Source organism: Mastigoproctus giganteus, chromosome 10, assembly GCF_048544385.1.
Source record: "Mastigoproctus giganteus isolate SK-2022 chromosome 10, ASM4854438v1, whole genome shotgun sequence".
NCBI lineage: Eukaryota > Metazoa > Arthropoda > Arachnida > Uropygi > Thelyphonidae > Mastigoproctus > Mastigoproctus giganteus.
The window spans coordinates 35362202-35376906 of NC_143584.1; the positions used below are offsets into that span (position 1 = coordinate 35362202).

The window sequence follows — 14705 nt, forward strand, 5'->3', positions numbered from 1 at the left end:
TCTACACTGGTGTGCAAAACTTACTTAAGGACCAACACTATTTCTAAAGGTCAGAACCACAAAATCTTTAATTAAGGTACTCTTTACTGATGAGAGTAGATTCAGTCTCAGCAGCGCTTCTGGACATCAGCTAATCTGGCGAGAGGTCAGTACACGGTATTACCCCGCAAACATCACTGAAAGGGATTGATATTGGTGGTTGAGGTGTTCTCGTCTGGGGAGTCGTTATCTTGGATGGATGTACACAACTCCAGAGACTGGAAGGCAGTACTGTAACTGGTGCACACTACTTCCCCATGTATGTCTGTTCTGAGGTGCCATTGGCCCCGAGTTCGTGTTTATGGATGATAACGCCACACCCCATCGCACTGCAGCTGTTGATATGCTTTTTGGGAAGTGAGGACATTGTTTGCATGGACTAGCCTGCCCGTTCTGCCGATCTAAATCACATCGAACACATATGGGATGCTCTGGAGAGACGCCTAGTGGCACGTCCACACCCACCAGAAAATGTTCACCAGCTGAAGATGCCGCTGACAGAGGAATGGACGATGTTACTGCAAGAACTTATCAACAACATTGTTCTAATTATGGACAGATGGTGCAAAGCCTGCACCTACATTAGGGGTGGCCATATCTCCTACTGAGGACCACCTCTTCTCTTTGTTCCATCTTTGGCAGTGATGCATCTGTATCATGGCAGCCAGTGCTATGTTGCCATTTTTGAATAAAGTCCCTTTGTACCGTTTTGTTTCCATTGTTGTTTTCTTCATCATTTCTGTACCTCACGAGGTTCCTTTGGCATGCTTTTCCCATATCCAGACCACTCCTATGAGAAGCTACAGGTGAAAACCTGACTGGTCCTTAAGTTTTGCACACCAGTGTAGTTTTATTGGGAGACTATGGTCAGAGAAACAGGTAATATTTTTTGTAATAAAGATAGGTGGATCAGAACTAAGGTGTGCTTGTCAGGAGCAACAATTGATGATGTTACCAACAGATTGTCAGATTTTACAGGGGTCAAGGACAGCATTATTATTAATGTGGGAACTAACAATATTAAACAGACATGACCTGACAATTCGTTGGATAAATATAGGACCATGTTGAAAAAATGCCATGAGTTAGGTCAGAATGTGTACATGTTTGCAATTCTGCCTAGACATGATAGGCAAGATTATAAGCTGAATGCCTTGTGGATTAACTCAAGACTTGAGAGAATCTGCAAGATCAACATTGCTTACACTTGTAGGTAGAAGGAATCTATTTTGCAGAGATGGTATTCATTTCAACAAAAGTGGTGCAAGGATTTTTGCCAAGTAGTGCCAAGTCACTGGCAAGTAGTGATCACGCAGTCATCAGTTAGTAGATGAAGAAAGATGTTGCAGTAGTTAAAAGTAAAGGCACAAGTTTTAACTTCAGAAGAGGGGGCTTTGACAGTTTAAGGCTCTATACGGCATCTATTACTTGGGTGAATTGCCAAGGGTTGGAAAATACATTTAAATTATGGAATACCTTTAAAGAAAAAATCACAGAAGCCACAAATGCATACATACCATTAAGAAAACATTTGGGGAGCAAGATGCTGAAATGAATAACTGCAGAGCTGGTTGGTCAAATAGAGCAGAAAAAGATAGCATGGTAATAAAAAGTACAGAAGCATAAAACAGCTACAAGTTGATCTGTAATAGTATCACAAATAAGGTTAGGGAGGACAAGGTTGTGTATGAGAAAGCATTGGCTAACAGGGCAAAGAGTGGGGACAAGGAATTTTTCATGTATGTGAATACAACAAAGAAGAAAGCTAATCAGATTGGACCCTTGTGCAGGGTGAGGGAAAGTCTTAGAAAACCCAGCTGATGTTGCACATAAATTGAACAGGTACTTTGCACTGGTCTTTACTGAAGAATGACCCTGCATGCTCAGAAGAGATTGTGCAAATAAGGCCAAGCCACATGAAATTAGTGATTTTGTAATTAGAGAGGATTGTTTATTAGAAAAACTTGAGGTTAATTACAAGGGCATCTTTGGACTTAGGAGAGATTCCTTTAGATTGAAAAAGTGCCAATGTATCACCAATACATAAAGGCAGTTCTAAGAGTGAAGTTAGCAACCATAGGCTGGTTAGTCTGACTTCAGTGGTAGGAAAAATTTTAGAGGAAATGATTAAGAGTGCAATCCAGGAACATTTAGATACACATGGCATTCTGAAGGACACACAATATGGTTTTAAGGGAAAATCATGTTTAACTAACTTAGTAGGCCATTTTGACATAGTGACTCATTAGCCTAGATGTAGGGAACAATTTCAACATAGTTTATTTGAATTTTAGCAAGGCATTTGACTCAATCCCTCATGAGAAGTTACTGTATAAGCTGAAACATGTTGGAAGGGTGTGGGGCAGTTTGTCAGAAATTTGAGGTGGATCAACAACAACTGAGCCATCAATATCAAGTGGACCAACTGAAGTCACAGCACGAATCTGTTAAGGGCAACCTCGTCTGACAAATCTGAGTGGTCAGACAAGGTTGTAACAAAGGAATTGGATATATACTTTTATTTCAGAAAAGTTTTTGATACTGTTGCACATAAAAGGCTGCTATATAAATTGGAGCAGATTGGCATTAACAGCAAGTTACTGTCATATATTTAAGAACATTTGAGTGGTAGAAAACAGAGTGGTTTTTAATGGATACTGCTCTTTGTGGACTAATGTTATTAGTGAGTCCCCCAGAAGTCAGTGTTGTATCTATTGTTGCTTTGTATATTTATCAATGATATTGATGAGTCTATACCAGTGGAGAAAAGTGTCTATACTAAACATGCACTCTTATGAGAAACAAACTAATATAAACATTTACATTAAAAAGCAGAAGCACTCTTACTTCAGTAAACTGTTGACTATATTTCTTCAAAATATCCATCACTATCGAAATAATACTGGGCTCTGCATCATCTTCAGAGTAATCTTCATGTTCCTGATCAATAAATTTGGATTCTCTGCAGTCATCCTCAATAGTTAATTCAGTGCACATGTTTTTTTGGCCCTAAATATAAAATTCTGACAATTAGAGTGTTATTGAGAAAGATTTATAATTACATACAGAATCAAATAATTATGCAAATTAGAGTAATATGAATAACAGTTTTCTGTTGACTGAGGTTCTATTTTTTGGTTGTTTGTTTTTATGTTAATTAAAACAAATTGAGTAATAGTTTATAGTTATATTTTTTCTACTTTTTTCTTTGTTGAGTGTTATATTCTGTTTGATTGAATGAATTCAAATAAATTTTCTCATTGAAAACAATTTATTTTTTCATCTTAGTAGAGAGGTGAATTTTTTAATTTTTTGGAATATCACTGGAAGCATGAAGTAGTGAAACTCATGTTTAGTCTGTGACTAACCCATAAGATTCAGTCAATATCTGGAAAGTTAAAGTTCACCATTATAAGACATTCTGAGTCACTGGCCATCTCAATATGTCTGTACAATAGTTCATTACACTCATAACAGTCATTAAGCCTATAACACACTCCCACTCATTTTTGTTTTCTCAGTGGTTATGTCACACCAGAACATTGCACTGGCCACTCATGTCCACTGAATGCACTTCTTAACTAAGGCCATAACTCCTCCTGTGCTGTCTGTCCTTTCTGTAAACAGTGTACTCCCCCATATTCAAATTCTGAATCCCTTATATCTGAGTAACACCATGTCTCTGATATCCCCAAAATGTCTGTATTTGGTTCTATGTGCTAAGTATGTTCAAGACATGACTGTAGTGTAGAAGTTTAGCACTTTTAAAATGGTCGTTATTACGTTAATTACTTACTTTATCAATTAACCTGGAATATATATGGATTTCATCTTAAATTAGAAAGTTCTTATGCTGATGCTAATAGTCAGTTATTGCTGTGTGTTATGTTTAGCCATATTGCTGTTAAGCATCAGTAAAATTTAATAAGAATTAAAATGTGAAATAAAGTGTAATAAGAATAAGAAAAAATAAATAAATTTAAAAAAAATAAGAAAATAAGAAAAGAAAATGAGTAAGTAATGTGTAATAAGAATTATGAGGTGTATTATTCATATATAAATTTGGTACAGCAATTCAACCAACATTTAATTTGCACTTACCTTGTTTATAAGGACTTCATGTTGTATTTCTGCTTGTGAAGAAGGGTTGGCAAGACTCAGTCGCAGTTTATTGAAATTGCATACATGTTACCAACATTGCCTTACTGTAAGTCAGCAGTGTCCCCCCCACCAAATCTAGGAACTGAAATTTATGGTAACATGATATACAGAGTGATGTGATCATTACCAAATGTTTAGAATGCATTCAAAAGTAAACAGTGTGTGTGTGTTATGGAGCTATGACTTGTGAGCACAGATTTTGTTCTATGCTGATTTGTTTATCACTGGTTCTTGGAACAAATGAAAAAGTTAACATTTATTTTTTGTGCTCTGTGATTGTGATAAAGCTTACTGAGTTTCCCACAGAAAGTTAACATGATTATTATTATCTTAATTTTCTCTTAAGAGACACCTAGTTACAGCCACATACAATATACATACAATAGAATTTGTAATTTGTATAATTACAATACATACTGCATTGTAATTATACAAATTATTAACCAAATATGCTGTTATTTTTACATTTAAAACAATTTATAATTTTCCAAGGAATTACACCCACCTGGTGTAATTCAGACACCCACCTGGCTAGCCCGGTCGGTGTCTATGTCTTCCTGTATGCTTTTTAGTGCAAAATTTGGAAGTTTAGAATTTTCAAGTGCGCTATCATCCTCCGAATTGATTTGGTTTTACCTCCGATGCCATTTCCACCAAATCCACTTTGCCAGCCTCTTTTTCTACCAGTAATTCTTGAACGTCTTCAGTAATAATATCTTTTTTTATTTTTTAGGAGCATTGGCAACTAAGGCCATGTTACTCTGTGTATATTGTCTATAAATTGCTTGTGTCCTGAGGTTGATTTTCTGTTTTGCTGGACGAAAAACCAGAGTTTCCAGGAGAAAAACCATGCTACCCTCACCTGAGCCCAACTAACTCAGTCACATTCTGAAAAAGACCCATAAAAATTCCTCCCATCATCGACAGGATTCGAACTCTGGTCTTTTTCACCCAGTGTGGGGAGGAGGAGGGCAATTTCATCAACTGTGCTACTCCCGAGGACTTCAGTAGTCGTATTATCAAAACCTTCCCCTCCTACCGATGTAGCAAGTTCTACTATTGCACTGATTCCATTTTCTGCCAGTTCGTCCATATTTCCTGAATGAACTGACTCTTGGCCATACATTTTTCCAACACACCTGTTGACAGTTTTACTTCTTTCAGCGATAAAACTGATTCTGTTACAGTCCACGATTGAGAAATGTTTCAATGAGGCATTACTTTAATAGATTCGGAATCAGTTTTTTTTCAAAATCCATTGTAACATTTTTCTGATGTAATGAGTTTTAAAGTTGGATATAATGCTTTGATCTAATGGCTGAATGAAAGAAGTTGTATTAACCTAGTACAACTGCAGTGGTAGGAATATAACTTCAACATTTGGATGACAAATATTTTGGATGGCCTGGTGTGCTATCCAACAGTAATAAAACTTTGAAATCTAGATTTTTCCACAAGCACAAGTTCAATAGCACAGAATGTAACAGGGGGATTTTCAAACAATAAAATATAGGGATTTCTCAATAATTTTTTTTGACTAGCAAGTCAACAATGGGGATTCAAAAAGAATGGAAATGTTGAAAAACTACATCCAACATATAATTGCAGAGTTTCCTCGCACAAAAGCTTAAAAAGGCTTACGTGGTAGAATTTTTCTCAGCATGGTCTGTGCTTGTTAACAGGAGAGATTGTTTCTACAGGGATGGGATACACTTAAATAGAAAGGGTGCAAGAATATTTACTGATGATATCGAGGGAGTGTTAGGTGGGTCGGAAAACTGCTAGCTTGGGCGAGGGATTCATCAACGGTAGCCACAGGCAGAGGTGAAAGTGATTCTTGTACTGCTTCTACTGGAATGAGAAGCAGCCTGCAAAGCAAGGTACTGGGAGTCATCATGGAACAAGTAAATACAGGGTGGTTATAAATAAGTTTCCCTATTCAGAAGACCCTAGTGTCAAAACAGTTAGAGATAGCACTGTGAAAATCAGTGGGTATATCATTTAGGGTATGGGGGAAGAGATTTGTAGAAGAAAAAAAAGTAGTACGAATTTCTGCCACCTGGTGAGAATTTGGCACTGTAAACATGAGATGGAATACTTAACTTACGATCATATTTTACTTATCAGAATTTAGAAACCTACAGATATTGTTCTATGTGCTTTACTTCACTTGAGATGACATTCTGAAAACGGAGGACTGCGTGCGACACAGTTTTGCATAGCATCTCATTGGGGATGTTGGCCACATGCTGTTTGATGCTTGCTTTCAAATCAACAAGCATCTGTATGCTGCCACAGTAAACTCTGTCTTTCAGGTATTCCCATAGCCAGAAATCATAGGTATTGAGATCTAGTGATAGGGCTGGCCAGAACTGTGGAAAGTCTCTACAAATGATGTGATCATTTCTGAATGTTGAACAGAGCAGTTCCTTCACTTGTCAACCAACTTGGGAAGGGGCCCCATCTTGCATGAACACTACGGTCTCCAAGCATTGACTTTCTTGCAGAGCGGGAATAATGTGATCTCTTAGAAGAGAACAGTACCGTGCACTAGTTACCGTACACCTCACGGTGGCTATGAGGTGTAGACTCTTCAAAGAAAAATAGTCTGATTATAAATTCTGCTGTGAATCCACACCATACTGTAACATATGGACTTTGTAGTGGTCTTTCATGCACAGCAGATGGATGAGAAGTTCCCCATATTCGGTAGTTTTGTGCCTTTACAGCCTCAAGAAGAGTGAAATGTGCCTCATCAGACCACAAGCTCATTCGAGCCAGAAATCTTAGAGCGAAGTCAATTCGTTGTTGCTGATCACAAGAGTTAGTTCTTGCACTACATGAATCTTGTACGAGAACCAGCATAAAATTATTCAAAGCACTTTAAGTACAGTAGACCAAGGAAAGTTTAAGTCTCTTGACACACCTCAGGCACTACTGACTAGTAGTGTTTCGTATTCTGACCTGGAGGCCATTGCAACTGCCACTTTATCCACTACCTTCGTTGTGATATGTGGTCATCCCCTGCCTGGAATTACACCTAACTCCCCGGTCGTTTCAAGTTTCTTTATTAGTTTTCGAAGCCACACTGACGTCAAAGGTCCTTTACACAAACCTTTAAGTTTCCGATATTAACATAGTGCTGCATTAGCATTACTATTATTCTGGAAGAACAGTTTCACTAAAAGAGCACATTCCTTTTTTGTAAGAGCCATAATGGTTATTGACAGTGGCTTTGGCCTTTCTGCTTTTATCTAACAGGATGTCATTTGTGTAAGCAGTGTCTTTTGAAGTAAATGACAACTTTTACATATGTGCTGCCTGGTTTCCCTCTGGTGGTGGAAATTTGAACTAATTTCCTTTCTTCTACAAATCACTTCTCCATACCCTAAATGACATAACCCACCGATTTTCACAGTGCTAATTCTAACCATTTTGACACTAGGGTGTCCTGAATAGGGAAACTTATTTTATAACCACCCGGTACATGGGTTGTGTTAGGGTAACTAAGAGTAAGTGTAATGTATACTGGCATCTACACCAATGTCGGGAGTATAGTAAATAAATTCAATGCATTTGAAGTGCTGGTCAGGACATCAAAAGCAGTATTGTTGGGATATCAGAGACGTGGTGCCACACAGATATAAGCAGTGCAGAATTGGAATTTGGGGAGTAGAATGTGTATATAAAGGATAGACAGGACAGGAAGGGAGGGGGGGTTATGTTGTTAGTTAAGAAACACACAAAATCTAAGGAAGTGCATCCAACTGGTGGACAATGCAATGTTGAGTCATTGTGATGTGACATAAGCAATGGAAAAGGGAAAATGAGAGTAGGTGTATGTCTTAATGAATCTGATCAGTGTAATGAGCAATTGTGCAGAGAAACAGAGTGGGCCAGTAAATCAGAATGTCTTATAATGAAGGATTTTAACTTTCCAGATATTGACTGGAACTTGTGGGTTGGTAACTCACACACCAGCAAGACTTTTCTGAATTTATTGGATGACTGTTTTCTACAGCAACATGTTTAAAAGGCAACCAGAGGGAATAATACTCTTGATCGGATTATCATTATCAGCAGTGATTCTCCATGTGTTAAGAATTTGCAGAGAAAGGCACCACTAGGTAGCAGTGATCACAGTGTACTGATGTGGGATTTACTTAAGGATGTAACTACCATCAGGGGTAAGGGGAAGGGTTTTTGCTTTCGTAAAGGTGACTACAGTGGTCTCAACTGTTGATGTTACCAACAGTGAATTCTAAATGGGAGGTCTTCAGGGACTTAAACTGGAAGATACTAGGCTTTTCATACCAACTAAGACATACTGTTCAAGGTTTAGGCCTAAATGGATGTCATGTGAATTAATGAGGCTTGTGACAGAGAAGAAAAATGCATGGGATGCATATAAATTATCAGGTGACACAGAAGCCTATTGCAAATATAAGCTAGTCTGTAATCAAGTCACAAAGGAAGTGAGGCAGGCAAAGGCAGATTATGAGAAATCTTTGGCAAAGGATACAAAGAAAAACAGCAAGGAGTTCTCTACTTATGTAAACTCAAGAAAGAAAGGGATGAATCAGATTGGTCCACTTAACATCAATGGTTTGGCTATTGATGATATTCTCAGGAAGCTGATAAACTGAATGAGTATTTTGCATCTACATTCACACATGATGAGTTATTCAAGGAGGGGAATGCCAGAAGTTTATTAAACTATAATCCTAAGGGAGCTAAGTGATTTTGTAACTGAGAGCAAAGTGGAAGAGAAATTGAAATTAAACATAAGGCACTTTGGGTGGATGCAATCTATCCAGTTATATTAAAGGAGGCAGCAAAGTCATAATTATGAAAGCTTCCTTGGACTCAGGGTATCAAAGGGAGACACAGGTAATTACAGACTTGTTAGTTTAACTTCTGTTCCAGGGAAAATAATGGAGTCACTGGTTAAGGAAGCGATGCAGGATCATCTGGACAAGACTGCAATTATAGTTCAGACCCAACATGATTTTGTTAAGGGGAAGTCTTGTCTGACAAATTTGATTGGATACTATGATGTGGCCACAAAGCAACTGGATGCAAAGAATAATTTTGATATCATATACTTGGATTTTAGGAAAGCTTTTGATAACGTGGCACATGGAAGACTATTGTACTAATTGGTGCAGTATGGCATTAAGGACAAGTTGCTACAATGGATAAAAGGATGGTTGAGTGGGAGAAGACAGAGAGTGGTTATCAATGGACACTGCTCTTCATGGACTAATGTTATTAATGAGTCCCCCAGGGTTCGCTGTCGGGCCCATTGTTGTTTTCGGTATTTATCAATGACATTGATGAAGGTACATCAGGGTTAACGCCTAAGTTTCCAGATGATACGAAGGTTGGCAGGGTCATTAACGACAGTAATGATAGTACGCTACTGCAACAGGATCTGGAAAAGTTGAACAGATGGGCTGAGAGGTGGCAACTGAAGTTTAACATTGACTAATGTAAAGTACTGCATATGGGTAACAGCAATGCCAGAGTACCGTATCAACTGGGTGGTACTACACTCAGTGTAGTGGAGAATGAAAAAAACCTGGGGGTAATTGTGCAGTCAGATATGAAATTATCCGAGCAGTGCAAAAAAGCTGCAAGAGTAGCTCATGGTGTCTTGTCAATGATTTACAGGAATTTTGCTAGAAGGGATGATGGGGTGATTGTCCCCTTGTATAAGGCAATGGTCAGGCCACACCTTGAGTACTATATATAGGTTTGGAGGCCTCATTTTAGGAAAGGTGTAGAGCTGCTGGAACACGTACAGAGAAGGGTAACAAGATTGGTGAGAGGAACATAGGGTTGGTGTTACAACGAAAGGATTAAGTTTTGCAAATTGTAGCTTCTGCAGACTAGGCACCTGCGAGGTGATCTAATTGAAGTGTATAAGGCCTTGAAATGGATTGAACAAGCTCAACATTAATTGGATTCTTCCTCTTGCTCAGATTACTCACCTGAGGGGGCATAAATTCAAATTGAGGAAAGACAATTGTAGAATAGATGTGCAGAAATTTGCCTTTAGCCAGCAGGTGGTTGATAGTTGGAACAGACTTCCATTTCTTGTTGTGGAAGTTGAGGGGTTAAATAAATTTAAGGCTGAGTTAGAAATGCATTTGGACAGAATAGATGGGTGAAATGGGAAGTGGTTTTTTTTTTTTTTTTTTTTTTTGGCTGATGCTATATAAGCTTGCTTTCTTGAGTCATATTCCCTACTAATGCTAAAGTACAACCCAGTATGTAATCAAGTTACTCAAGGAGTTCGGCAGGCTAAGTCAGATTATGAGCAGTCTTTGGCCATGACTGCAAAGAAAACCAGCAAGGAATTCTTTGCATATTATAATTAATGATGATCCTGTACTGATTGCTAATAAATTGAATAAATATTTTGCATCTACATTAACACATGAAATTTTTGGAGACAGGGTTAACAAAGTATATCTAGATGTGCAGAAATTTGCCTTTAGCCAGCAGGTGGTTGATAGTTGGAACAGACTTCCATTTCTTGCTGTGGAAGTTGAGGGGTTAAATAAATTTAAGGCTGAGTTAGAAATGCATTTGGACAGAATAGATGGGTGAAATGGGAAGTGGTTTTTTTTTTTTTTTTTTTTTTTTTTTTGGCTGATGCTATATAAGCTTGCTTTCTTGAGTCATATTCCCTACTAATGCTAAAGTACAACCCAGTATGTAATCAAGTTACTCAAGGAGTTCGGCAGGCTAAGTCAGATTATGAGCAGTCTTTGGCCATGACTGCAAAGAAAACCAGCAAGGAATTCTTTGCATATTATAATTAATGATGATCCTGTACTGATTGCTAATAAATTGAATAAATATTTTGCATCTACATTAACACATGAAATTTTTGGAGACAGGGTTAACAAAGTATATCTAGCATTGACTGGGATTTAAGTAATTTTATAATAATAGCAGGTAAGGTAAAAGAGAAATTGCTCAGCTAAAAGTGAACAAAGTGTCTAGAGCTGATGGAAATCTATCCAATTATGTTAAAAGAAGCTGAAAAAGAGGTAGTTAAACCTTCAGCCATTTTAATGAGTATCTCCTTAGGTTCATGAGGTGTGTAAATGTATATCCAATTTACAAGGGTAGTTCAAAAGGTGAAATAGGTAACTGTAGACTGCTAGTGTTGATTCCTATTTCTTTAATTCCTATTCCATTAACTATTCCTTCTTTAACTATTGATTCCATTATTTTCTGTGCCAGGGAAAATAATGTAATCAATAGTTACAGAAATAATTCAGGATCACCTTGATAGGAGTAGAGCCATAAGGCAATCAGAATATAGATTTGTTAAGGGAGATTAGGTCTCACCAGTTTGATTAGTTATTATGATGTTGTTAGAAAGGAACTGAATGCAAAAAATAATATTGACATCATATACTTAGATTTCAGTAAAGGCTTTGACACTACAATATGTATGACTGTTGTATAAATTGGACCAATGTTGCACTAGGATCAAGTTACTACTATGGATAAAGAGATGGTATAGTTAAGTGGTAGGAAATAAAGAGTGGTTACAAATGGACACTGCTCTTCATAGACTAATGTGATAAGTAGGGTTTCGCAGGGGTTAGTGTTGGGCCCTTACTGATTTTAATATTTATTAATGATATTGATGTAGGTATTTCAAGTATGATATCTAAGTCTATTAATGATATAAAGGTGGACATAGTTGTTAATGAGAGTAATCGGAGTATGCTATTTCAAGAGAATCTAGATAAATTCAGCAGATGGGTTGAAATGGCAATCAAGGTTTAACAGCGATAAATACAAGGTGCATTTGGGCAGCAGTAGTCCAGAGTTACATATCAGGTGGTATCACATCCAAGTAGGTAGAGAATGAAAGAGACCATGGGGTAATTGTACAGTCTGATATGAAGTTTTCTGAGCAATGCAGATAGGCTGTAGAAGAGCTCATGGGGTTTTGTCAATGATATAAGGAATTTTGTCAACAGAGATAAGGTAATTACCCAATTGTAAAAAGAAATGGTAAGAATGCATCTTGAGATCTCACAAAGAGGTCTAGAAGCCTCATTATAAGGAAAAGATCCACTGGAAAGTGTACAGAGAAGATTAGTTGTGAGCACAAAAGGATATTCTAACCAAGATTTGATAATTACATGCATTAGCATTAACAATAGTAGAGGCATATGATACAAGAAAGCAAGCTTATGCAGCATCAACCAAAAAAAAAAAAAAAAAACCCATTTCACCCCTCCATTCGTTCCAAATGCCTGTCCAGCTCAGCCTTAAATTTATTTAGACTATTAGCTTCCACAACAAAATATGGAAGTCTGTTCCACCAATCAACTACCCACTGACTAAAGGCAAATTTCCGCACATCTATTCTACAACTATCTTTCCTCAATTTGAAACTGTGCTCCCTCAGGTTCTCAGTCTGAGCAAGAGGAAAAATCTCATCAGCATTCAGCTTGCTCAACCCATTCAAGGCCTTATACACCTCAATCAGATCACCTCGCAGGTGCCTACTTTCCAGGCGCTGCAATTTGCAGACCTTGAGCCTTTCTTGGTAAGAGCACCCCTTTGTTCCCCTCACCAATCTTATTGCCCTTCTTTGTACTCGTTCTAGCAACTCAACATCCTTCCTAAAATGAGGCCTCCAGGTGTGGCCTGACCATTGCCTCATATAACAGGATAATCATCTCCCTGTCCCTCCTAGCAAAATGTGTATATATCATTGACAAGACTCCATGACCAGCCCTGGCAGCCCGTCTGCACTGCTAAAAGATAGACTGGGGTTCTGCATATTGCAGTCTCTAGAAACTAGACATCTGTGTAATAACCTAATTAAAACATATAATGTTTTAAAAGAGTTAAGTAAACTAAACACTGATAGCATTTTTACCTTTTCTCAGAGGAAACACACATGGGATATATAAATAAGCATTCAACCAAAGAGTAATAAATTGATGGAATAAACTTCCACCTAATTTGTAGAGGTGGGTAGTTTGAATAAATTTAAGAAAGGTTTAGACAAATCATGGGAAGGAATAGGTAATTTATTTTTTTTTTCAGTAGAACCCGAATAAAAAGTTTTTCTAGGGACTGGAGGTTTAGAACTTCTTATGCGAGAAAACTTCTTAGAAGGGAAAGTGACCTAAGGGTATGAAATATTAAATACACAAATAAAAATGAAAAGATACACATACATAAACATACAAATTATTGAAGTTTGTTTTCGGTCTGCTCTCGCCCCTGGTGGACAAGACTGCCTACACCATTTCAAACAGTGGGAAATTCTTGGACCAAGTTAGCAGTGTATCCATTTCAGATGACCAGGTAATGGCTTCATTTGATGTGGTGTCTCTCTTCACTTCAATCCCGGTCCAACTAGCCATCACATGTGCAAAGGAGCTTCTAGACAACGACCAGACCCTGAGCAGCAGATCTCTAACTGCCGACATTTGCACCCCCCTTAGATTGTGCCTGACTCGTGGTGCCGTGTTATGTTTGGTGAGTCCATTTTCCGGCAAATACAGTACAGACATGGGTTCACCAGTAAGTTCAGTCACGGCAAACATCGCAATGGAGGAGCTGGAGGGTCGCGTGTTTGTGGGTTTGCCAGATCCCATAGCCTTTTGTTGCTGCTACGTGGATGATATGTTTGTGGTCATTCCTTGGAAGTTGGGAGACCGATTCCTACACCACCTGAACTCTCTGTCACCCTTCATTCAATTCACCATTGAACTGGAGTTGGGCAATGCCCTTCCTTTCTTGGATACCCTTGTCCGGCATGAGGGTTAGCATTAGCATTAGCATTAGCATTAGTAGAGGCATTTGATGCAAGAAAGCAAGCTTATGCAGCATCAGCCAAAAAAAAAAAAAAAAAAGTAACATAAATAAATAAAAATAACCACTTCCACTTCACCCCTCTGTTCGTTCGAAATACCTGTCCAGCTGAGCCTTAAACTTATTTAGGCTATCAACTTCCACGACAAGGGATGGAAGTCTGTTCCACCCACCAACCACCCGCTGGCTAAAGGCAAATTTCCGCACATCTATCCTACATCTGTCTTTCCTCAATTTGAATTTATGCCCTCTCAGGTGATTTTTCTGAGCTAGAGGAAGAATCCCATCAGCATTGAGCATGCTCAAACCATTCAAGGCTTTGTACACCTCTATCAGATCACCCCGCTGGTGCCTAGTTTCCAGACACTAATTTGCAAAACTTAAGCCTTTCTTCGTAAGAGAACCCCTTTGTCCCATTCACCAATCTAGTTGCCCTTCTCTGTACTCGTTCCAGCAACTCTACATCCTTCCTGAAATGAGGCCTCCAGGCCTGTATACAGTACTCTAGGTGTGGCCTGACCATTGCCTTATACAAGGGAATAATCACCTCCTTATCCCTGCTAGAAAAATTCCTATATATCATTGACAATACACCATGAGCTACTCTTGCAGCTCGTCTGCACTGCTCAGAGAACTTCATA

The 14705-nt window shown here is 38.2% G+C and overlaps 1 protein-coding gene across 1 annotated transcript in view; it reads right to left on the minus strand.

Moving 5' to 3' along the window:
• LOC150078970 (uncharacterized) overlaps positions 1-14705 on the minus strand; it is a 141359-nt gene that overhangs the window by 11647 nt on the left and 115007 nt on the right. The window contains exon 9 of the mRNA XM_090382907.1: positions 2887-3048. Coding sequence (XP_090239033.1) covers positions 2887-3048 — 162 coding nt within the window. The remainder of the gene's footprint in view (positions 1-2886; positions 3049-14705) is intronic.